The sequence below is a fragment of the Babylonia areolata genome, chromosome 13, assembly GCF_041734735.1.
Source record: "Babylonia areolata isolate BAREFJ2019XMU chromosome 13, ASM4173473v1, whole genome shotgun sequence".
NCBI classification, from domain to species: Eukaryota; Metazoa; Mollusca; class Gastropoda; order Neogastropoda; family Buccinidae; genus Babylonia; species Babylonia areolata.
The window spans coordinates 37,080,240-37,104,783 of record NC_134888.1 but is presented as its reverse complement, the minus strand read 5'-3'; the positions used below and the strand labels follow the sequence as shown (position 1 = coordinate 37,104,783).

The following is a 24,544-nucleotide window of genomic DNA, read 5'->3' as shown; positions in this document are numbered from 1 at the left end:
ACACACACCAGATGAACAACACATATACCACATTAACACACAGACACACCAGATTTACCACACAAACACGCACACCAGATGAACCACACATATACCACATTAACCACATAAACACACACACCAGATGAACCACACATATACCACATTAACCACAGACACACCAGATTTACCACACACACACACACACCAGATGAACAACACATATACCAGATTTACCACAAACACATACCAGATGAACCACACAGACACACCAGATGAACCATACAGACACACAGCAGATGAACCACACAGACACACACACACACAGACACACCAGATGAACAATACAGACACACACCAGATGAACCACACATATACCACATTAACCACACAGACACACCAGATTTACCACACACATACCAGATGAACCACACAGACACACCAGATTAACCAGACATATACCAGATTTACCACACACACAGACACACCAGATAACACAGAAACATGCCAGATGAACCACACAGACATACCAGATGAACCACACAGACATACCAGATGAACCACACACACACACACACACACACACAGCAGATGAACCACACAGACACACAGCAGATGAACCACACAGACACACCAGATGAACCACACAGACACACACACACAGACACACAGCAGATGAACCACACAGACACACACACACAGACACACAGCAGATGTACCACACAGACACACCAGATGAACCAGACACACTAGATAAACATCACAGAAACACACCAGATGAACCACACACACACACACAGACACACAGCAGATGAACCACACAGATACACCAGATTTACCACACAGACACACCAGATGAACCACACACATACCAGATTTACCACACAGACACACCAGATGAACCAGACATATACCAGATTTACCACACACACACCAGATAAACAACACAGAAACATACAGCAGATGAACCACACACCAGATGAACCACACACACACACACACACACCAGATAAACAACACAGAAACATACAGCAGATGAACCACAGACACACCAGATGAACCACACACACACACACACACACCAGATGAACCAGACATATAACAGATTTACCACACACACATACCAGATAAACAACACAGAAACATACCAGATGAACCACACAGACACACAGCAGATGAACAACACAGACACACACCAGTTTTACAACAAAGGCACACACCAGATGAACCACACAGACACACCAGATTTACCACACAGACACACCAGATGAACCAGACACACTAGATAAACATCACAGAAACACACCAGATGAACCACACAGACACACACAGACACACAGCAGATGAACCACACAGACACACACAGAAACACAGCAGATGAACCACACAGACACACAGCAGATGAACCACACAGATACACCAGATTTACCACACAGACACACAGCAGATGAACCACACAGACACACAGCAGATGAACCACACAGATACACCAGATTTACCACACAGACACAAAGCAGATGAACCACACAGATACACCAGATTTACCACACAGACACACAGCAGATGAACCACACAGACACACAGCAGATGAACCACACAGATACACCAGATTTACCACACAGACACACAGCAGATGAACCACACATATACCAGATTTACCACACACACCAGATAAACCACACAGACATACCAGATGAACCACACAGACACCACCAGATGAACCACACAGACATACACCAGATTTACCACACAGACTCACCAGATGAACCACACACACACACACACACACACACCGGATGAACTACACACACATAAACACACACCAGATGAACCACCACCACCACCACCCACCCACCCTCCCACCCACACACACACCCAACAAGCCACACACACACAGACACACTACCTTCCAGCACCAGCTCCCCCAGGGTGACAGCCTTCCTCTCTATGGCAATTTCCTTCAGCACACTCTTCATGTCCGTGGGCTTCAGGTCGGCCGCAGGGGAGATGCCTCGTCGGAAGTTGGGCAGACCTGCGACATGCCTCACCATCAGGGTGTGTGTGGGTCTGGGGGGAAAGGGCCATCCTAAGATTGGGACATCCACATTATCCAGGTCAGCTCAGGCTGCCTGGGGGTAGTGAGAAGGGGAGAGAGGAAAACAAAGAGAGTGAGAGGGTGAGAGTTTTTTTTGTTGTTTTTTTTTCTTTGTTTTTTAACTCAGAAAGAGGGTGAGTGAGATACAACAAGAGAGAGAGAGAGTAAGAAAGACAAAGAAAGACACAGACAGAAAGACACAGACAGAGTGTGAAAGGATAGTGATGAGAGAAAGACAGAAACAGAAACTCTGCACCTGGTGACACAGTAATGTACTCTTGTTTTCTCTACCCCCCCCCCCCACCCCCCCTCCTCACCAACCTCCCCCCATCAACACTCACAGGCTACTGGAAAGAGAGTGGGGAGGGGGAGGGGGAATGAGAAAGAGAAACTCGTGAACGAGAAAGAGAAACTCGAGAGCGCAGAAAAAGACAAAGAGAAAATGAACAAAATGTGGCACAGTGTGTACATCATGTTTTCAACTACGTAGACACATTCTGCACGTCCTTCAATTAACTTCCACTTTTTCTCCTCATCACACGCCCCCCACCCCCCACCCTTCCCCTCCACATCTCCCATGCCTCAATCCCCCACCCCCTCCCTCCCCCTTCACACCCTCATTCACCCCCCACCCCCCACCCCCTCAATCTGACAGACCTGAGAGGGAGCAGATCCCGGTAACCCTATTAGAGGCGGAAGGCTGTCTGTAGGTGGCTGAAATCCCAGTGGTGAGTTTGTTGGGTGGATGGAGAATTAGCCTAGTTTTTTGTCTGCACTTCTTTTTCTGCCTTGGGGTGTGTGAGTGTGTGGTTGTGGGGGATTGGGGGGTGGGTGTGGGGGTGGGTGTGAGTGGGTGTGTGTGGTGTGGTGTGGTGTGATGTGGCGTATATGCTTGTGTGCATGTGTACTTGTGTGTATACTGTATGTGCATATATATACCTGTGTGTTTTTTAAGAAGACACAAAACTGCTTCTAAAAAGATTATTCTTACACTGTAAAGGCCATAAGAATCGTGTATTCCATTTGTGGACGATGTGAGAATCGCTTTTATTATCACTACCCACATCCCTGGACTCCACGGATGCCATACACATCGTCTACCACATACAAGCTCCACATAAAACATGATACACCTGGCTTCGTGTGAAGACTGCACAGACATATGGATAAACACAGGCAGACAATGGGACATGCAAATGATGTAGACAAACAGAATGACAGACAGGCGGGCGGGCAATGCAAGCAGGCCCAGTGTGTAAAGAAAACAGACAGAAGGTGAGAATGAGGGGTTGCTATCAAGCCGGGAGGGAGAGTGAGACAGACAGACAGACAGACAGAGAACGAGAGAGAGAGCAATAGTGAGAGCATGACAGACAGACGGAACAACAGGCAGGGTGTGCAAGGTGAACAGAGTTGGCAAGTATAGATGACAACAGACAACTGTACATACCAACAGGCATCAGGCTTTGTACAAGGAAAGACAATTATTAACAGAATACAGAATATGCATGCATGCACGCGCACACACACACACACACACACACACACACACACACACACAGCTGCACTACTGAGCTTTCTGATGTACATACACAGACAGACACATAAATGGCCAAGAAAAGGCACAGAGACAAATAAACCAAAGGGAAGTGATAAAACAGGAGCAGCCATTGAACACAAGGTACACAGCAGTGACAGTCAGGTTATGCCGCGCCTGTGCATACAGACAGACAGACAAACAGAGAGAGGACAAAAAGGTGACCTGTACCACTGGCATTGTTGGGGGTGTCAGGACGGAGAAAGGTCTGACTCTGGGCTGTCAGGGCCTGGGAACTGCTGCTATCACTATCATAACACACGCACACGCGCACACACACACACACACACACACACACACACATTGTGGGCATCGGCATGGCACAGAATAAAGCACACAAGCATATAGTTCACAAAATTTGTGTCAGTTCATTACTGTGTACAACAGACATTTACTTTATTTTCATGACTCACAGTGCAACTGCTGAATGCAAATTTTCTCCATGACAGGTTCAGTTAAAATATCCAAAGAATCCAACAATGCAACTGCTTTAAGTAAATTACAGCTATAACTAAACTGAACATTCCAGACACCTCGCAACAACGCTCCCCCCCCCCCCCCACCCACCCACCCCCACCCCTGATTCTGCTGAATAAAGTACCATGCTTTCACACATTATCTTAAAATGTTTCACACAGGATACAATACTATATGAACGCTCACACCCTATCTTAGCTTGATTTACCACCATCAAAGTCAACCATCTTGTCTAAAAAAAACCAAAAAAACAGAGCACACAATGAGATGGGAGAGCAGTGATAGAAGAAAATGTCTGACCCCAATCTTATTTCCACCTTACACATTCAGTCCATATCCAGCATCAGTCTTAACTATGGAAATTAATCTTCTCCAGTGTACATTGGCTGCAACTCCCACATTCACTCAAAATGTCCAGTGGACTTTTACACGCATGACTGTTTTAACATCACTATGTGGTGCTCACAGTGAACAGCAGAGAACTGGTCATGAGTGACAGCATCAGCCCTCCCACACCCTGTATCTTCTTCCTTCAAGATACTTAGCCAATCAAAAGTAACGTCAGACCCACCATGTGACTACGATAAACACCACAGAAAGGGTCCCCAGTTTTTTTCATGCAAAATGAGTAGACCTCTACCCTCCTCCTGTCTTCACCCAACAATCCTGCCTACTATTAGCCCCACCCCCCTTCCCTCCCCCCCACTGTAGCTACCAAGTGATTGCAATAAACCCCACAAAGGGTCCCCAGTTTTTTTCATGCAAAATGAGTAAACCTCTACCCTCTTCCTGTCTTCACCAAACAATCCTGCCTACTATTTGCCACCACCCACCCACCCACACCCACATGCCCTACCCACCAAGTGATTACAATTAACATCAGAGGAAGGTTCCCCAGTTATTTTCATGCAAAATGAGTAGACCTCTACCCTCCTTCCATCTTCATCCAACAAATGAGCCTCCCATTAGCCCCAACCCCACCCCTCACCTCCTACCACCCCCTGATCCACTGCAACTCTCCTCATCCAACCCCCAATGTACTGAGCCCCACAGAGCTGTGAGTAGTGAACGCCAGAGGAGGGCTCACTAGAAATTCATGCGCCGTGAGTACCGGTCCAAGTTGCGCTGAGAGTTGAGGTAGTAGACGGCCACGGCCATGGCGATGAGCAGGATCAACGCACAGGTGCAGCCCACGGCAATGTAGAAAATGTGGGTGGACGTCGTCAGGCTGCCTGAGGGGGAGGGAGACTGGCCGGAAGAGGAGGAGGAGTCGGAGGAGGAGGAGTCTGCTGAAACACACACATCAGGTCATATATGTTTGATGATATGCCCACACTTGATCACATTGATTAACAGTTACAACAATAATTACCAGTAGTTTATCATTCAGAAGTTTTCATGTAAGAAGTCAATTTCACAACCAACATCACAACTGACCCGTCTCTTGTGATGATTCTGAATCAAAGAATTGAAGAATATAGGAAAGGTAAGCCTAACTGCGAATGATCCAGTCAAAGCAACCAGGTTGTATGATCATCAAATGGAGCTCTTCTGTTTTTGAAGGCTTTATCTGATAGGTTGCACCAGGAAAGTCTGTCTACTCCTTTTCAACGTTTTCTCCACAGTTGAAATAGCAGCAGTGCCTAAGGGTAAATGCGGACAGGCATGTCTAACTGCAAACGAAGTGTCTGAGTACATGTGAGCAATTAAAACACAAGCAGGTCTTGAAATCATTAGACATAACATATTATTGGAACATCGCACCTGTTGTATTGCTGGGTTTGGTCAAACTTTTGCACACACACACACACACACACACACAAACATACATTTAAAACACACACACACCCCACACCATAGACAAACACACTCTTTTGAGAGTGCTCAGTAACTGTGCAGCATCCTTCACAGACTCACATCAAAATATTATGTGGTCTAATTGCAAACAACACTATTTTAGAGATTCCTGTCAAAACTGACGTTCTGATCTGTCACCAACATGATTTCTTAATTTTTCCCAGCACTGGTAATGCGCATTCAACATATGCAATCAAATGAGCTCTTTTAAACTATGTCCAAGTTCAAGTCCTACTACTTGCTTCCCTTGATTAAAGGATTTTGAGAGCATGTTTGTGAACTTGGTTGACAGTGGTGCATGAAGAAAAAGAGTGCGGAAATAGCCGGAAACATCTGATGTTTGACTGGTTCTTGGAAATGGATATTCATTAAGGTATCAGAACGCAGCCGAAGCAGACATGAAATTGAGAAATGTGTGTGGTGAGAACGCTTCGAAGTGGGGGGGTACACAAACGGTTCCCAATTACATGCTGTTTGTAGTTAAGCCTACCTACCCCACACAACAATACAGCAATGTAAAAAAGGGTGAGGTCTACTCAACAGTCACATTATCAACTGGTTACAAATGTGACAGTTAGCACATAACCAATCTTCATTACAAAGATTTTCCTCAGTAAAGATGCAGTAACATGTCTAATGAAGTAACAGGGGTGACTTTTGACATGGTAACTGAAAGCAGTTTGACTAGCGCAATGATCATAATGTTAAGACATGATCAAAGAAGAAAAGTGTGTGTGTGTGTGTGTGTGTGTGTGTGTGTGTGTGTGTGTAAGCATGTATGCTTGTGCACGTGTGCATGAGCGAGTGTGTGAGTGTGTTTCTAACACACACTCTCTCTCAAACACACACAGAGGAAAAGAGAAGTTGATGGATAACCTTGTGCTCGCTGGCCAGTTTGTGACTGGGAGTGGTTCCTGACACTGTAGGGTCCTCCGGCACTGCCTCGCATCCACAGGGAACTGTCTGTAACACACATCATTCCACTCTCTCTATATATATACATCCACAGAGAACTGTCTGTAACACACAACATTCCACTCTCTCTATATATACATCCACAGGGAACTCCGTAACACACAACATTCCACTCTCTCTATATATATACATCCACAGAGAACTGTCTGTAACACACAACATTCCACTCTCTCTATATATACATCCACAGAGAACTGTCTGTAACACACAACATTCCACTCTCTCTATATATATACATCCACAGGGAACTCCGTAACACACAACATTCCACTCTCTATATATATACACCCACAGAGAACTGTATGTAACACACAACATTCCACTCTCTCTATATATATACACCCACAGAGAACTGTATGTAACACACAACATTCCACTCTCTCTATATATATACATCCACAGAGAACTGTCTGTAACACACAACATTCCACTCTCTCTATATATATACATCCACAGAGAACTGTCTGTAACACACAACATTCCACTCTCTCTATATATATACATCCACAGAGAACTGTATGTAACACACAACATTCCACTCTCTCTATATATATACACCCACAGAGAACTGTATGTAACATGCAACATACAACTCTGTATGTACATCCACAGAGAACTGTAATACACAACATACCATTATACACACACACACACACACACACACACACACACACACACACACACACACACACACTCACACACACACACACACATATATATATATATATATATATATATATATATATGTATGTATGTATATTTGTGTGTGTGTGTATATATATATATATATATATATATATATATATATATATATATATATATATATACATAAATATATATATATATATGTGTGTGTGTGTGTGTGTGTGTGTGTGCACATCCACAGAGAACTGTAACACTCAACATACCATTACACACACACACACACACACACACACACACACACATACACACACACACACACACACCCTAAGAGAACTGTCTGTAACACACAACATACCACTCTCTCTATATATGTGTGACCATTTAATAAACCAATCATAAAAATTACTCTCCACTTTCTTTCAAAATGATGGGTGCAAATGAGTCACACAGAGAGAGAGAGAGAGAGAGAGCGAGAGAGAGAGAGACTCAGACTCAGACTCACTCTCACTCAGCTCCTCACCAATCATGGACATGCAGAATCACAAAGTTACAAAGCACGAGAAAAAAAAAAAAAAAAAAAAAAAAAAAAAAAAAAAAGCTGACAAACCCACTTGCACCCAGTTTAATCAGAAAATCACCCAGCATTTTTTTTTTTTTTTTTTTCTGTTTGTTCAGTTTTAACTCAAAGGGCCCAATATCAGTCCAACAAACCAGTCCCACGTTGAGTCAGCAATGGACACATTATCATCACAATCAGCACAGGGCTGGAACTACAAGGAGCCCTCCCCCCCCCCCTTCCCCCCCTCTTCCCCACACACGCACACAGACGGACAGACAGACACCACACACACATGCAAACACACTAAAAGCAAAGGTGGACCAGGTTTCACTGCCCCCACGAGGCAACAATGACTGTTTGACAGCACATCAATATGTTATGCTACACTTGTTCACCAGGCAGACACTGAAAGGAGAAAAAAAAAAAAAGACAAAAAAAAAAAGACAACGGAAGTAGTTGGTGGTGCATGGCAGCCGGCCGACTGACAGGTACAAACTCATCAAATCAAGCTCCATCATCCTCACCCTCACCCCTCTCCACCCGCCCTGCCTATTCTCAATTCAAGACAGAAATCAGGGTGACCACACCACCACCACTACCTTTCCCCATCCCCCCCCCCCCTCAGCCCCCTCCCCCCCAACTTCCCGCCACACCCCCCTCCCCCTCCCCAGCGTGGTGCCAAAGAAGGCAGTCCATCACAGCGCCATTACGTTGGGGGGGCAGAGAGGACTCCATCATAACGCCATCTATCTGGGCGCAACAAGAGACAGGGAGACAGGCTGCTGATGGGCTCTAGTGGAGTGGCAGGGCCAGGAAGGGGGGTGGGGGGGGGGAAACTCGGAGGTTTGGTGGTGGTGGTGCAGGTCTGGATCACACAGATGGGACACACACACACACACACACACACACACACACACACACACACACACACACACACACACTATGGTCCTGATGCCATTACGCCACGGTCACTGTGGTCCCCATTCTACACAATACCCATTTTCAGATGCCTGCGGGTTAGGAAGCAGATTATCTCACTTTTTAACCATTCCTCTGTGTGTGTGTGTGTGTGTGTGTGTGTGTGTGCAAGTGTGATTTTGTACATGCGTGCGCACGCAAGTGTGTGCACGCACGCGAGTGCGTGCACGTGGTAACTGGTTGCTAGCCAGCAGCGTTTTCTGTGTGTGTGTGTGTGTGTGTGTGTGTGTGGTGTATGCGTGTGTGTATGCGCGCGCGCGTGCGTTGTGTGTGTGTGTGTGAGCCAGTGCAGTCATCCGTGCACACAAGTGGACGTCAACAAGTGCAGACGATCACGATGCTGCCGCAAGCCGCTAAGCCCGACGACAGCCGGAACTGATTTGCATGCCAAAGACGCGCGGCCCCCTTTTATCTGCGGCTCCATCCATTCCCTGTCACAGTTGTCGCCTTCCTGCTTTCCCCCACAACCATCACCCACCGCCACCACTTTGTTTGCTTTCCACGGGCACTGATAGGCCAGCGGAGCTTTATCATTAATGACAAATCAATGCCACCCGACACTTCTCTCAACCGACGGCAGAGCGTGTTCTCCCCCTCCCCCCCCTCCCCCCCACCATCTGATAACTCTCGCTAATCCGCCCTGAATCATCTATTACAAATCAATGTAATTGCTTTTCTAACGAATGACGGCACATCATTTTTTTTTTTTTCGTCTGTCTGTTTGATTCCCAATAATCCGCCATGAATCTGCATCCACTCCCTCACCCCTCGTATGCGTGTGCGTGTTCATGTATGGATCGCGCGCGCGTGCATGTATATATGTGAGAGTGAGAGAGAGACAGACAGACAGAGAGGAGGGGGTGGGTGAGGGGTCTGGGGGGGTGGGGGGTGGGGTCTTGGTAGAAAAAGACAAGACTGAATGTAGTGCAATTACGAAGGAATGACATAGGTCACCTTTTTCTTAATGCATTCTGTCCTCGGCCACGAGGGGATAACGAACGAGGAAAACAGGACCAGACTAATTCAAAAAGGTCAGATACGTAGCTTCTCGGTGCATTCTCTGGTGGTGGTTCACAAACCAAAAATAACTTTGTACGTTGTAAACTCCGGGCAATACAGTGTAACTTCAGCAACAATGAAAGTTTTGTTTTGTTTTTAAATTAATATTGTGACTTAATATTCTAACGTAAGGGGGGGGAACTCGCAAGTGTTGTTTCCCGAATTACGATTTCTATATTATGCAAATAATTTCTAACAAAATGGCATTCCATGCATGGTATATGATGCCTACTTTGTTCAAGTGATGGTTTTGTATCTGATTATAATGTTCCTGTTACGATGACATTAATTATATTCAAATAATGTTTCTTAATTCTTTCTGTTTTTACATTAAGAATACTAGTTATTACCTGCAGTGTGTGGATGTATGTATGAAACGATGTATGTGATGTTTTTTACATTTGTATCTTCGTAATATTTGTAGGGGCTGTTGTTGGCTTTTACAGTTATGGTCCCCATGTTGTTTACTTGTTTATGTTGTGATAATGCACCTGACCAAATTTCTTCAGTTGGAGATAATAAAGTTATTCTTATCTTATCTTATCTTATAAGTCTACAATGAAATAACAGTTCCTTTCGCCTTCAACACTTTGCCAAAGGGCGCGAGGTATATAGTTCACGCCTGAAGACACATTCTTAATGCACCAAAATCTTGCTAAACTCCTACACGTCAGACTACTATGAAATAGGCCTGTAATACCAGACCCCGAATCGGTGGAAACAGAGGTGGGACCATGAGATCGAGCAAAGAGAGGTCTAATACTGGGGAACGCTCAAAGAAAAATACGATGAAAGGGGTCCGGGGTGGAGGGTTGAGGGAGGGGGAGTGAAGGGCGGGGCAAAATGTTTACATTTCACTACGGTCTTGCATTATGTGCCAGCACGCGAGAGTGCGCGTGTACCGAACTCTGAGAGAGACTTGCTAATGCAACATGGCACGGGTAGACCTCCATGTTTCTCCAACTGTCAGTCATCCCCAGAGGCGGCCACAAGGCACCGTAAGTGTTGTTTGTTTGTTTCTTAACACCCTCCGTTCCACACAAATACACCATCAAGAAACCCTACGAAGTGCCCATCTTCTGTTTCAGACACACCCAGCAAGGACACAGGCCATTGCGTGCTGTGCATGGTATTCTCGGGTGGGTGGTCTGAAGGTTCCCTCCTGGAGGGAACACCATTGAAGAAGGTGAAACGACGAACACATTCGCCAACCACCCACCTACCTTTCAAATATAAAGTGAAGGAAACATCCAGTGGTGCCACCTATCATTCTCTGTTTCCTCCAAACAAGTCAACACATTATAGATGGGGGTGGTGAGGTGGCGGTGAGCCAAAGGTGGTGTTGGAGGGGTGTGTGTGTGTGTGTGTGTGTGTGTGTGTGTATGCGTGTGCGTGCGCGTGTGTGTGTGAGGGGGTTGGGACTAGGAACAGGGGTGTGTAAGAAGGGAGCGAGAGTCATACAAAGGCAGATCTGACAATGGCTCAGCCAGATGGCAGATAAAGGGTACTACTTTACTCCACGAACAACCGGCATACAGCCCCCACCACAAGAAGGAAGGGGGGACGGAGAAGAAAAGCAAAAGAAAGAAAGAAGATAGGTGTGTTCACGTATCCAACCTTCGCACCACTGACAGACCGTGTGCCTCCACAGCACAGGCACACCGACCGTCCGTCAGACCCTCAGTCTGTCTGTCTGCTCTGTTTGTTTGTGGACATGTGGCATCACCCTCCCATCTCCCCCTTCCCACCTCACCCTCTCCTCTCTCCCCTGTACTGGGCTGTCTGTCTTCCGTTCCTCTATTATTTTGCCTGTGCCCGTTCCTACTGTGGAGCACGTGCCTGTGTGTGTGTGTGTGTGTGTGTGTGTGTGTGTGTGTGTGTGTGTGACTCATATACTCATTTAACTGTTATACCCCCCAACCCCCTGAAGGCTCAGTAGACACTGTGGTAATTTCAAAGCACGGGATGGAAGGAATCGCCTGTTTTCAATGCGCATGCAAAAGATAGTTGTCTTCTCGTATACATGTATATAGGCCTCCACAAACAATAATGTGGTATCTGAATTCGGAAAGTTATAACATTAAGACCCACGTCATTTGGGACGCTGCACACACTGTTCGGACTCTGTATTGAACGTAAGATAATTGTTTTCCCTGTTTTTAATAACCAGCTCGGGGGGAAAAGGGGGGGGGGGCTAGTGTGTGTACACGCGCGCACGCTTACGTACCTGCTTGCGCGCGTGCGCGTCTGAACATGCCTATGTGAGGGGGGAAATAGAGAGTAAGCGCCTAACAGTCCCTTCACATAATTATAGGAATGCGAAAGCGAGTGTCCAACTTAAAAATCAACAGCGCGTTTCTCCACAACTATCCACCACCCATAACCACCGAAGCCCTCCCTTACCCTCCATCAACCCTTCTTTCACTGCTCAAATGAGCGGGTGGCTGATGCGCAGTCAGTCTTGTGGCAGTTGACCGTGTAATGAAAGAAGTGAACAGCCCAGTACGTACTGTCGCACAGGCCACCTCGGCTCTCACAATAAGAGCGAGTCTGAGTCCCACACACGCGCGCACGCGCACACACACACACACACACACACACACACACACACGCACACACACAGACGCCGCTCACACGCCCTCACTCATTTACGGTCTTTTTCTTATTGGTCCACCCCTCTCCCACCTCTCTCTCTCTCTCTCTCCTTTGACTCACTACACTTCATTACCATCCTTGATGAAAACCCTGACCAAGCATAAGAAAGGTTCGTTAGTCGTATTGTCAACCCTTCTGTCTGTCTATCTGTCTGTCTGTCTGTCTCCTCAGAGGTTCAAAAGTACAAACATACCGAATAAAAAAAAAGTGTGTGTGTGTGTGTGTGAGTGTGTGTACCTGACAACTGAGCTTGGATGACGAATTACATGTGAGTGGGAGGCAGCATAGACTGCATAGAATGATGAAAGCAAGAATGATGGAGAGAAACTTCTTCTTCTTCTTCTGCGTTCGTGGGCTGCAGCTCCCACGTCCACTCGTATGTACACGAGTGGGCTTTTACGTGCAAGACCGTTTTTACCCCGCCATGTAGGCAGCCATACTCTGTTTTCGGGGCTGTGCATGATGGGTATGGTTTTGTTTCCATAACCCACCGAACGGTGACATGGATTACATGATCTTTAACATGCGTATTTGATCTTCTGCTTGCGTATACACACGAAGGGGGTTCAGGCACTAGCAGATCTGGACACATGTTGACCTGGGAGATCAAATCTCCACCCTTTACCCACCAGGCGCCGTTACCGAGATTCGAACCCAGGACCCTCAGATTGAAAGTCCAACGCTTTAACCATTCGGCTATTGAGCCCGTCATGGAGAGAAACAAAATCAATGAAAAGAAAGACAGAAGGAAATTCAAAGAACAAAAGAGAAAAATGTGTAAGAATGTGAAAAACCGATCAGAAACAAACTGAAAGCCGGGGGTAGACGTAAAGCAAAGGAAAGAAAGAATCAATGAATGAATACAGCTGGACGATGCGAGAATCGAACACAGAAGAAAGAAATGGAAGAAGCTGAGGTTCATTGAGAGAGAGAGAGAGAGAGAGAGAGAGAGAAATGTCTGCAAGACGGGCAGTGAATGGAAGCGCCGCCTGAACGAGTGACAGGGGCGACAACTGCCAATGTACACAGATGGTTTACACGTCCGCCTCCACATCTCGGTCTCCTCTTACCCTGTTGCCTGTTTTATACGTCTTCGTTAGATTTTGTCCGCGATCCAACAGCACGCACACTCCCCTCATTCAAACACTTTTGTCTGCCACCCCAACCACTTGTCACACACACTCACACACACACACACATACACAATCATGCTGCTAGAAAGTGTGAAACAAAATTATGCGCTTTGGAAAAACATTCTGTCTCCCTGCAAACACCAAATGATCTCGTCTATGGTGAGACACGTTTTCTCTCAAGTTCACGTTGACACAAAGAAAAAAACAACAACAACAAAGCGACACCAGGAATGGGTTGCCAGGTACCAGGTGCACACTTGGTCGCTTTGCAGCGGACAGCGTTGTCATGCACACAGTGCCGGGTTTCTCTGGGCCTGTAGGACGCCCAGCATCGACATCCCTTGAAAACGATCACCATCAATCAGCTCCCCTTGTACCTGCACGGACCTTGCATGTTGCCGGTCCCCACGAAATTAGTTTCGCGCGCGCGCCCGTGCTTAAATCACAGACACAATTAGATTGGACGGCTCTGACGGTGCCACACCCGCCTATCTCCGGAGGGAGTTAACATGTGACAACGATCTGGGCAAACTGTCCTGCTTGTGGTCACGTCAGTCTGGGAATCCCTATCACCTTCACACACTGCTTCATACTGCTGTCTGAAAGTTTTTATCTTTTGGAGAACAGTAGATACAATAGAAAATGATACAATGACGGGAGTGTAATTACGTTATGGGATGGGCGTGCGAATCAATGTGCAGCTTTAGTGTGAGGTTATTAAGAACTGTTCCCAAACTGCTCTCTTTGTCTGCAACTGTCGACAAATAAAGTTTTTCGGTGGTCTCCCCTCGTCTGTAACATGAAAATTCATTTTCTGCATGGTGATTGGTTGCTGGATGAACTTATGGATATGACTGGAAGTTTTTCGTTTGCAGATTTTGTGGGCTTTCTAAAATAACTTTTTTTTAAAATCACATGAAAAGCGTATGCGAGGCCTACATAAAAGGATGAACACTAGTTTCAAAATCCGTTTCCACATCAGACAATAAAATAAAATAACAAATGTCGCCCATATCACAATCACATCGCCTTTCTAAATGAGAAAGAGAGAGAGGGAGAGAGAGAGCGTGTGTGTGTGTGTGTGTGTGTGTGTTGGGGACGGGGTGGGGGCAGGAGAGATTATCTAAAATAATATGTTTTTCCCGCCTGCCCCACCATCAGTGCCATCTCCCTAGTATCACTGTCGAGCTGGTCAATCATGTGCTTTAATATATTCCATATCTGTTTTCACAACCATGTCTATGCTGTGGTAATGCGTCTGGCCAAATTCATCCGAGCTGAGATCAATAGTTGTGTGTTTTTTGTTGTTGTTGTTTTCTTATTTTGTTTTTGTTTTATCTCCATCTGGTCCTACACAGCCACGTCCAGACTGGTTGTGTCGGCGGTCCACAGGGAATCACCCATGTCCGGTCACCACACAGGAAACTCACCACGTACCTCAGTGGTGGTGTTCACTGACGCCTGTACCCAAAGCCCCCTTGCTGGCTATAATAATTGATTAGTCGCGAAGCCAGACTGAGCAAGCGTCCCCTCAGGAGAGGAGTCCTCTCCAACGAGTCTCCGTATACATGAATCTGCAGACAACGGAAACCTTGACGTGAACCCCACAGTCTCGGGAGAGGAGGGAAAATCCGAACAGAGGTCATCATACGAGTCGTGGGCTGCTGAAGCTTTTCTTTTTTTCTTCTTCTTTTTCATGGTGATCAATGAAGATGAGTTCATAACAGTGGCATTGATTCTGTGGAGATCCATCCTTTTTGGAAACTATGCAACAGGAGTCGAGACTGCAAGTCTACACGCCTTTCACAATGAGAGCTACACACCAATGTCTGAGTGGCACATACATCGCACTGCTGGCAAAGAGTTTTGAGCAACCTTCACAAAGCAGCCTTTACGGAGGGGGAAGTTCCCTTATAGCTTAATCTTCGAGGCCCCAGTTTTCCAATGTGTTTCCATAGAACTATATAAGTAGAAGCCGTGATTTGGGGGTGAGGGTGGGGGAGGAGGGCGCAATGTGCACCACACCTGGTGGGTATCAGTAGATATTTGCGTTGTGATGTGGTGTGCTGAAGTGCAGTGCACTGTCGTGTGTTACTTTCTTGTCACAACTTAGTGCTTTGTGAAGTCCGAGCTGCTCTTCTCAAGGACAGCGTGTCGCAATACTGCCGCGTTGTTCTGCATGTGATTTTGTTCAGCAGTGGACACGGCTTTTCTAATACACGTTGAGTTTGAGAGTCGCCTTGGGTTATTCAACAGGCATTCAGCATGCTGCACAGACGACCCCGGTCTACAGTCTCGTCCACGAGACTAGCACCCATGCCAGTTGTCAAAGTGCAGAAGGAGAAGAAGCATGGACTTGACAAGACCTGGACTGGCGCTCGATCTCTTAAGCCAGCGCTACGTTCCTCTCCTGTCATAACGTTCATCTTGTATGACTGGCACAGCACGGGGGGAGCTGTGGGGAATTGGGGGAGGGTCAGGTGCCGCAACTCAACTCCTGACGCCTTGGACAGAGAAAGATGTAGGTGTGACGGGGCAGAGTGTAGCAGTGTCCAGAAAGGCAATGGGACGAGCGGGGGAAGCTGTGTGCAGCAGGATCACGGGGCTGGAAAGCAGACAGCTGGGGACGATCCCCCTTGATCCTTGCCGTGCAGATTGCACGTCGTGCTGCCACATACACTACTGCCTAACACCTCCCAGCTTCACGTGCCTGGCTTGCCCACAGGCCTGTTTGACATGCGCACATGTTCAAAGAGATGGGCGGGGACGTAATGAGAGAGTAAAGCCCCGCTGTTGTTGTCACAGAAGATGAAGGAAATGGAACGGGACCAGCAGCTTGGGGGGCCATTTTGCAACCCATACACGGTTTTCACCCCGTGCACTGATCAGCTCTCTCTTTCCCACACCCCAACCCTCTCCCTAGCTCCCTTCCCTCCCATACACACACGTACGCGCGCGCAAATAAGTGGCGTTCTTTCCACCATAACTGTGCGTGCGTACATGCGTGCGTGCGTGCGAGTTCATGCAACTAATCCATTTCGAAATCAACTGTATAAAGCGTCACTGTCAATTAAAAAAAACAACCAAAAAAACAATGAACGTACGCAATCTTTCAACTGGACAGAAACGTAAATAAGTAAACAAAAATGGATTGATTAATTAATTATCTGAGATGAGTGGGCGATCGATCAGGTATTTATTCTTCTGAATAACGTGCAGTTCAAAGGTCAGAGTCGGAGGATGAGGGGAAAAGCAAAGGATGAAACTGAGAAGATGCAGAAAGAGGGGAAGATGAGGAGAGGAGACCGAGGGAGAGAAGCGAAGTGAAGAAAAAACAAAGACTCAAGATGGAACAAATACACAGAATAATAATAATAATAACAATTATCATTATAAAACCGCAGCAACGCTCTGCAGAATCGTGCAGGTTTCAAATCAAATCTGACTGTCAGTTTAATCGCTTCAAAGCCAAGTATAAATCTGTGTCAAATGCTCACAAGCTTCATGTTTGACTGTGGTGCTTTGAATGACTATCAATGCCACCCCTGTGTAAAAAATTGTTATATTATGTACGCGTCTTGGGCACATGGGATTTAGGACACTCTGTTCATTATCATTATTAGTAATACCAAGGATGGATTTGAAGCCAGCGCAGTGGTGCTGTTTACCGCCATCGAACACCAAACATGGGAGCGTACAGTTATTTCAGACAGCTGGGCACCCTTCAGAAACCTGGAAAACTTTGATTATATTTGTTTCTGATGTTCTTGTTATTGTTGAGACTGCTGCTGGTTTCTTAGCAGGCTAATCTGTTTCTTTCTTTCCATGCTTTTTGTTTGTTTTGTTTTCTTTTCTTTTGTGTGTTTACTGTAGAACGAAGAACACTAAAAAAAAAAATTTTTTTTTAAAAAGTACTCTTCCTTCACCTTGTAACATCTCCCCCTACCCGTGTCTCCCCACCCATGCCCAACCCACCCCACCCCAACACCTGTCGACAGGTAATTTGTCAGCGAATTCCAGCGCCTCACCTGTATCATTTTCCTGTAGTCGTCAGCTCTCGTCTGCTAAACGGTTTATTTTGCGGTTGGCTGCTGTGCCTTGTTCACTATGTCCTGGAGACTCGCTGGGAGTGAGCGGAATGCACACGTTAGCTTTGCCACGCTGGTTTCGCCCTGATCCATGGCTAAACCCCTTCCAACACCCCCACCCACATCCCTAAATCTTCACAACCAAACAGCCTCCCTGTTCCCTTCGCACAGATGACTACTTCTTCCTTATGACTTTTTTTCCCCTCTGCTGTTGTTTTGTTTCGTTTTTTTTCCCTTGTTTTGTTTGTTTTCTGTTGTTCCAGTGTTCTGTAAAGACTGACAGAAAGAGGAAACACACACACACACACACACACACACACACACCACGCACACACATGGGGTGCGGGGGTGGGGGCAAAAAGAGAGTGACAGAGAAAAGTCGTGAAGGGTAAACACGTCCATCATATACAGATGGAAAGATGCAAGTTTCAACACGGGGCTGTCTGTCAGACGCCAGCCTATCCTGTCATGTCTTCGCTCTTTCTACCCCCACCCCAGCCTCCACCTCCTCTCTCTCTCTCTCTCTCTACCATCTTCACAAATACGGAAGTAAAAAAAATAAATAAATAAATAAAAAATCAATAAAATACCCCCCCCCCCCCCCCCCTCCCCAACTCACCCACACCAAAACAACTGCACGCATGCTCTGAAGCGAGCAAGCGCAAACAATACGCGTGTACATATCCGCACAAAAACGCAGATGTAGATTCGCCAACATGCGCGCGAGTATGTGTGCACGTACACAAACAGCAGAGGGCGTGTGCGCATGCGACGCACACGCAGGGCAGACGAACGGTTGGAAGTATGGGCAAGGGGGCTCTTTGGCAGGAGTGAGGGAGGGGAGCAGCAACAAATGGCACAATGGTATTGTGTGCCTTAACGTTGATTGTGAGTCTTTTTAAAAGTACAGAGTTCAAACTCTCATAGGGTAAATTCCAAACTTCATCTTACAGGCAAATTTCCTTCAATCAGTCAATTAAACAGATGAGAAAAATAAGTTGACCATGAGCAAATATGCCCTCTCTTCTCCCACCCTAAACCGTCATAACCGGGTACTCCTGACGTCAATGGAATAGTCTGGCAACTTCGCAGAAACCACTCATTTTTCTCTCCCCTCTCTCGCTCCCACACCCACCCGCCGAATACAAAGAAAGAAATTTACAACGGTCAGATGAAGAATGGAGAAAAAAAAAAAAACACCAAAATACGCAACTATTATCTTATTTCGTATCAATTTTCCTTTTTTCTTTCATCTTGTCCAATTATTTATTTCGTATAATTTGAGCCATCACCTTTCTTTTTTTCCCCCCTTGTCTTGTCCTCTTTTGCTTTATTTTATATTTCCATGTCTTTTATGATGTTACATGAAGTGACAGGAAGATTGAACAGCCAATATGCAGGCTGTGTTCTGGGACGGTCAGCGTCACGGACTAAGGATCACATGAGGGGGGAGGGGTGGGGGTGCATCCCTTTCAATGGCCGCACCGCCACCGTGGGCTTTATTTCCACGGTCACCCAAACCAGCTCACATTCACAGCGAAGGATGCACAGGCAAAAAATAAACACTCAACTGCGTAACAGATACGTGGAGTACTATTCAAGTTACAAAATGCAGTTGAACGTGGTTATCTCTCAGGCTTGGGTGGGACTATACTATTGTTGTCCGAGGACGTTTCTTGGAGAACATCCCTCTCATCTGGGAGTCGACGAACAGCGTTGCCCTTAGAGTCCCTCTCGTCATCATCGATCATCATCATGCCTTCTTGGCATCTCTGACAAGAGACTCGCGCATCTTCATATCAGAGAGGGCTCGTGAGAGGGGTGTAGTTAAGAGTCAGGCTTTCTGAGAAAGGCCATGAAGGTTTCTGCCTGAATGCCTATCTTGACACCAGGATAACAGCTTCTCTCGGATGACTTGTGAGCACGGAAGCAACTAAAACTCAAGTGACAACTTTCTTTGTCATGTCTGGACTGAACGGCAGTAACTCTGTTAGCTGCCATTCCTCACAAATAAACTGACAACACTCAAGAAGTAACGAATGGTGCGGCAAGTCTTGTTTTCAGCACGTGCTCGTTACTCCCACCACTTCCGTCCCGAGTGAGCGCAGTCCATCTCTGGCTGCACTGGTTGCCTGTATCACCCCAGTCTATCTGTTGCAGCATCATCTCTGGTTCTGCATCTTCCTACCTTCAGCAGCTTTTTCGTCGTTACATTCCGTCTACATCTCTCCATTCTTCTGCCGATGCGCGCATTTGTCAACGTCCTGGTAGAAGCAAGGCATTCCGGGGACAGCGTGTCTTTTCTGTCAATGGTTCTGTCGTCCGAAACAAATTTTTTTTTTCCTCTCCGCCCCTCAAGTCTACCGTTCTGGTTAGCACTTAAAACTCGCTCTTTCACAAACAGTTAAAATTGGTAAACCATTTTTCTTTCAGCATAGATCATTTTCCACCATACATATATGTGTGTGCGCGCACGCATGTGTGTGTGTGTGTGTGAGTGACGTTATGTCCGTCTGTGATCTCACTTTGGGGCCGCAGGACAAGTAGGAGCGTGTGTGTGTGCATTATGACTGTTTTCATGGACATCTCTCTCTCTCTCTCATGGATGTTTTCCAGGGACGTTCTGTCTTCTTCTTTTTTTATTCCCTCCTGTTATTATGGCCACTCTCTCGCCTGTCTCCCCCTGGCAGCTACAAACAGCTGGTCCTGGTTCCTGCAATGGAGGCGTTGTGTGCTATCTGTAGAGAAGTGATGGGCCTTTGTTATTATGAGGCCGAGAGCTGCCAGGCCCACAGAAGCGCTACCCCCCACCCCACCCCCCAACACACACACACGCATGCACGCACACGCACGCACACACACACACATTCTTCCGCACTTCCCAGGAAAAGTCTGTGAATCAGACTCGTGTTCAACGCTTGTGGCACGCTGACACTTTTCTCATGCTGACAACAGGACGTTCGGTTAAATGAGATGCTGAACTCACATAGGAGAGGATCGTGTGTGAAGAGATTGATCTTCAACAAGGGCAGACATGCCAGCCTATCCTGTCAGGTCTTCGCTCTTTCTACCCCCACCCCAGCCTCCACCTCCTCTCTCTCTCTCTCTCTCTCTCCAGATAACAATGATAGGGATGCACAACAGACTCGTATTCTAAAAATGGCGAATCAAAATAAGGTTGTAAAATATGCAACCGCACATGCACACTGACATCCACTGTCATCTTCCACCAACAGAGAACGTATAATGGAATCCTCCACCTACCCACATAAATCCCCACCCCCCAACCCCCTATTTTTCTCTCCTGCCACACATCTTTCATTCTTTCCACCCCCAACCCCCACCCAGAAAGGAGTGGAACATTCATATGTAAGAAAGGGGGTTTAACGGGAGGCAACGACGAGCTGCTCGTGCTTTTAGTTAACTCTGGTTTTACTGGCCTCCCTGATCGGCCCCTCAGCCAATACCTACCATACGACAGGCTCTTTGCCCTCACCTCATCCATTCTGACTGTCATGCTTCAGAGGTCATGCTCTAGCTCTTCACACTTTGCCAATTTCATTCAGTTGCCACCCCCTCCCCCCCTTCCCCCCCCCCTCTCTCTCTCTCTCTCACACACACACACACACACACACACACACACAGCGCTGTGAGACACGTGAGACCAAAAAATACAGCAGAATATTCAGGGCCAGAGATCTGACAACACGTGTAACGCTTTAACTCCCACTGCAGTCTGACAAGTAGAAAACAGTCCACTGTATTGGGAGGAAATGGTGGGGATGGGGTGAAGGACACATAACAGGAAGGGGAGGAAAAGGGAAGGGGGTTGGGAGGCGGTGTGTAGGTAAAGGAGGGGGCGGGAGGGGGGGGGGTAGAAGCAGAGGGAGGAGGATGGGGTAGGGCGCAGGTAGAAATGGCTGCCACTAAACTGTGTCTCCTCCGTGTTCCGTGATTGTTGTAAGCCTCACATCACGCTCTGCTGAGTGTAACATACACTGCCCACTCCGTTCCTACCCTTTCTCCCCTTTCCTTCCAATAGAACTTTCACTGTTCCCGGGGAAGAGCGGGTACAGGTGATTAAAAAAAAAAATGGGTAGAGCTGGGGACAGAAAACTCTCTCATGTGTGCGTACGTGTGTGTGTGGGGGCGTGTGTGAGAGAGAAAGAGAAAGAGCGAGACGAGAATGAGACTCACAGACAGACAGAGACAGAGAGTTTCTGGGTGCCAAAGCGTGCGGACTGATCCATATACGCCACACCACATCTGCTGCTAAGGACAAAAGCATACTTTTTTATTATTATTATCTTATTTTATAGAAATGCCTTTATCCTTTGCTCGGCTTAATTAACATAACAACTGTTCTTATCTGAAAAGCGTTGGGGGTTGTAACAGATCTTGAAGCGAACAGTGATAAGTATTCAAATTTCCTGAATGGTCCTACTGATATGCTTCACGTCTCCGCTGCCAGTTCAAATTATCTGAACAGGCTCAACACACGCACTGACCATTATCCCCAAGGGCCAAGGCCTGCATCACAATGGCGAGGTGACGTGACGATCATGAACAACCGCAGACTGAGCACCACGTCTGCAGAGTGCAAAACTGACGGAATGTCCCCACGAGCGTATGACCGGGTTAGTGACTTCAGGAATGGAACATCTTGTCCTGAATCTTTTGTGCAATGAAATGTGGGAAGACGGTGGCAGGAAGGACACGGTCTGGGCAATGCTTCCAAGCCGAGGACTGGAGCCTAACAGCTGTGTGGGCAAGACCTTCCAGGAGAAAGGGCAGAAAGAAGAAGGGAAGACAGAGGGGGCATCTCTGCAGAGACAGTGGGATAGAAGTGTTAGGTCAGTGGCACTCGACCCCCAGGCGGTTCGGACCACCGACACAAATCGCCCAGTACAGGTGCAGAACGTCTGTACGGGACAAGTGTGGAGCCATCAAGCTCCATCATTTACGTGGCTTACAACACAGAAGGGAGAGATGACAATGCTTTCTTCCACCTGATCTTCTGACATCAGTCAATCATTGGCAAGGCTTGGACAAGTTGGTAGCACCTGCTCAGGACAGTAAGACTGAATGCTGTATGCGGGTAGCGTTGATAGGGGATCTGGAAGGACCCTGGCAGTTGGCTTGGCCCTGTCTGGCGGGAAGGCAGCAAACTCAGTGGTGGGTCCCGCTAAACCCGTCCCTGCCTTACGGTCTTTTCTTTACCTTCATTCATCCACTCACCTCTCCTTCCTCCCTCCACTCACTCACTCTCCCTTTCTCCCTCCCTCTCTCTCAATCGAATTACCATATTTTCACTCCTGTTTGGTTTTTAGACGCCCCAACATGAAGCGAGGAGTCAAGTTACTGGTTTGTTACTGCAGTCTGACAGTGAGGAAAGAAAGAAGGAAAGGAGGGTGGGTGGGTGGAAGGGTGGGGGAATGAAGTTAGTGAAGGGATCTTTGGGTGGAAGGGAGCTGTTCTGTTGCGCCATGTTTACACACACACTGCTGACACCTTCTACACCTCCTCCACGTCATTAGGTGGGGCAGGAACGGGAGGGATAGGAGGCGCGGGGGGCACTGCGCATCCTCCCTTCAGTCAAGAAAAACAAAACAAAACAAAACAAAAAAACACACACAAAAAAAGAACTAATAAATTGATGGTTTCTTTGCAGACATTTATTTTCCCCCGCTCCCCTCTAATACAGGGAGCACAGTGCCCCCCGCCCCCTCCACTCTCCGCGGGCTCGACAGGAAAGTGACGCACAGCGTCTGTCGGCTGCTGCCTCATCACATCACATCACACACGACAGCCAGTCTGCCCTCCGTACTGGTTCTCAGGTTTACCCCGGTGCCCCGTCTCCTGACAAGTCGGCCCCAACTCTGCAGCCTGAATTAATGAACTTCTCGACAAGCCGCCGCTAAAATAAACTGCTTTTTGCATGTGATGGTTTTACCACGTGTCTCTCACACGCCTAATTGCTCTCTGTCTCTGTCGCTCTCTCTGTCTCTCTGTGTGTCAGGGAGGGGGGGGGGAGACAAAAAACCCAAAAATGAGGGATATAGTCAATAATGTGTGTGTGTGTGTGTGTGTGTGTGTGTGTGTGTGTGTGTGTGTGTGTGTGTGTGTGTGTGAACTGGAAGATAAGACAACCCAAAAATGAGGGACAAAGAGTCAGGCATACTGACAGACAGATACAGAAAAAACGCCCAAAAAACTTTCCTGAGCAGAAAAATGATACAAAGCCTTCCGTAATTCACGGGTGATTTTTAATCAGGCAGAATTTAATCATCCTTGGGAGGGGTTGGGGGGAGGACGTCGTCATTCAGTCATCTCTGCAGCGCTGAACTGGACAGTATTACACTGGGCAATATTACAATTTAGTGACGGAAACGCGTGCGATCGCGCGTGTGTGAGCGCCTGTGGGCGAGCGTATGTGTGTGAATATAC

General features: G+C 47.0%; 1 protein-coding gene across 5 annotated transcripts in view; it reads right to left on the bottom strand.

The window, feature by feature from the left end:
- The window catches only part of LOC143288925 (tyrosine-protein kinase RYK-like), a 101,875-nt gene that overhangs the window by 7,782 nt on the left and 69,549 nt on the right, over positions 1-24,544 (bottom strand). The window contains exons 5-8 of one of the 5 annotated variants that reach the window (XM_076597598.1): positions 6,882-6,968; positions 5,236-5,437; positions 3,837-3,919; positions 1,886-2,011 (exon numbers count right to left, since the gene is read on the bottom strand). In XM_076597598.1, coding sequence (XP_076453713.1) covers positions 1,886-2,011; positions 3,837-3,919; positions 5,236-5,437; positions 6,882-6,968 — 498 coding nt within the window. The remainder of the gene's footprint in view (positions 1-1,885; positions 2,012-3,836; positions 3,920-5,235; positions 5,438-6,881; positions 6,969-24,544) is intronic. The other 4 variants (XM_076597601.1, XM_076597602.1, XM_076597603.1 and 1 more) reach the window with 4 other exon arrangements.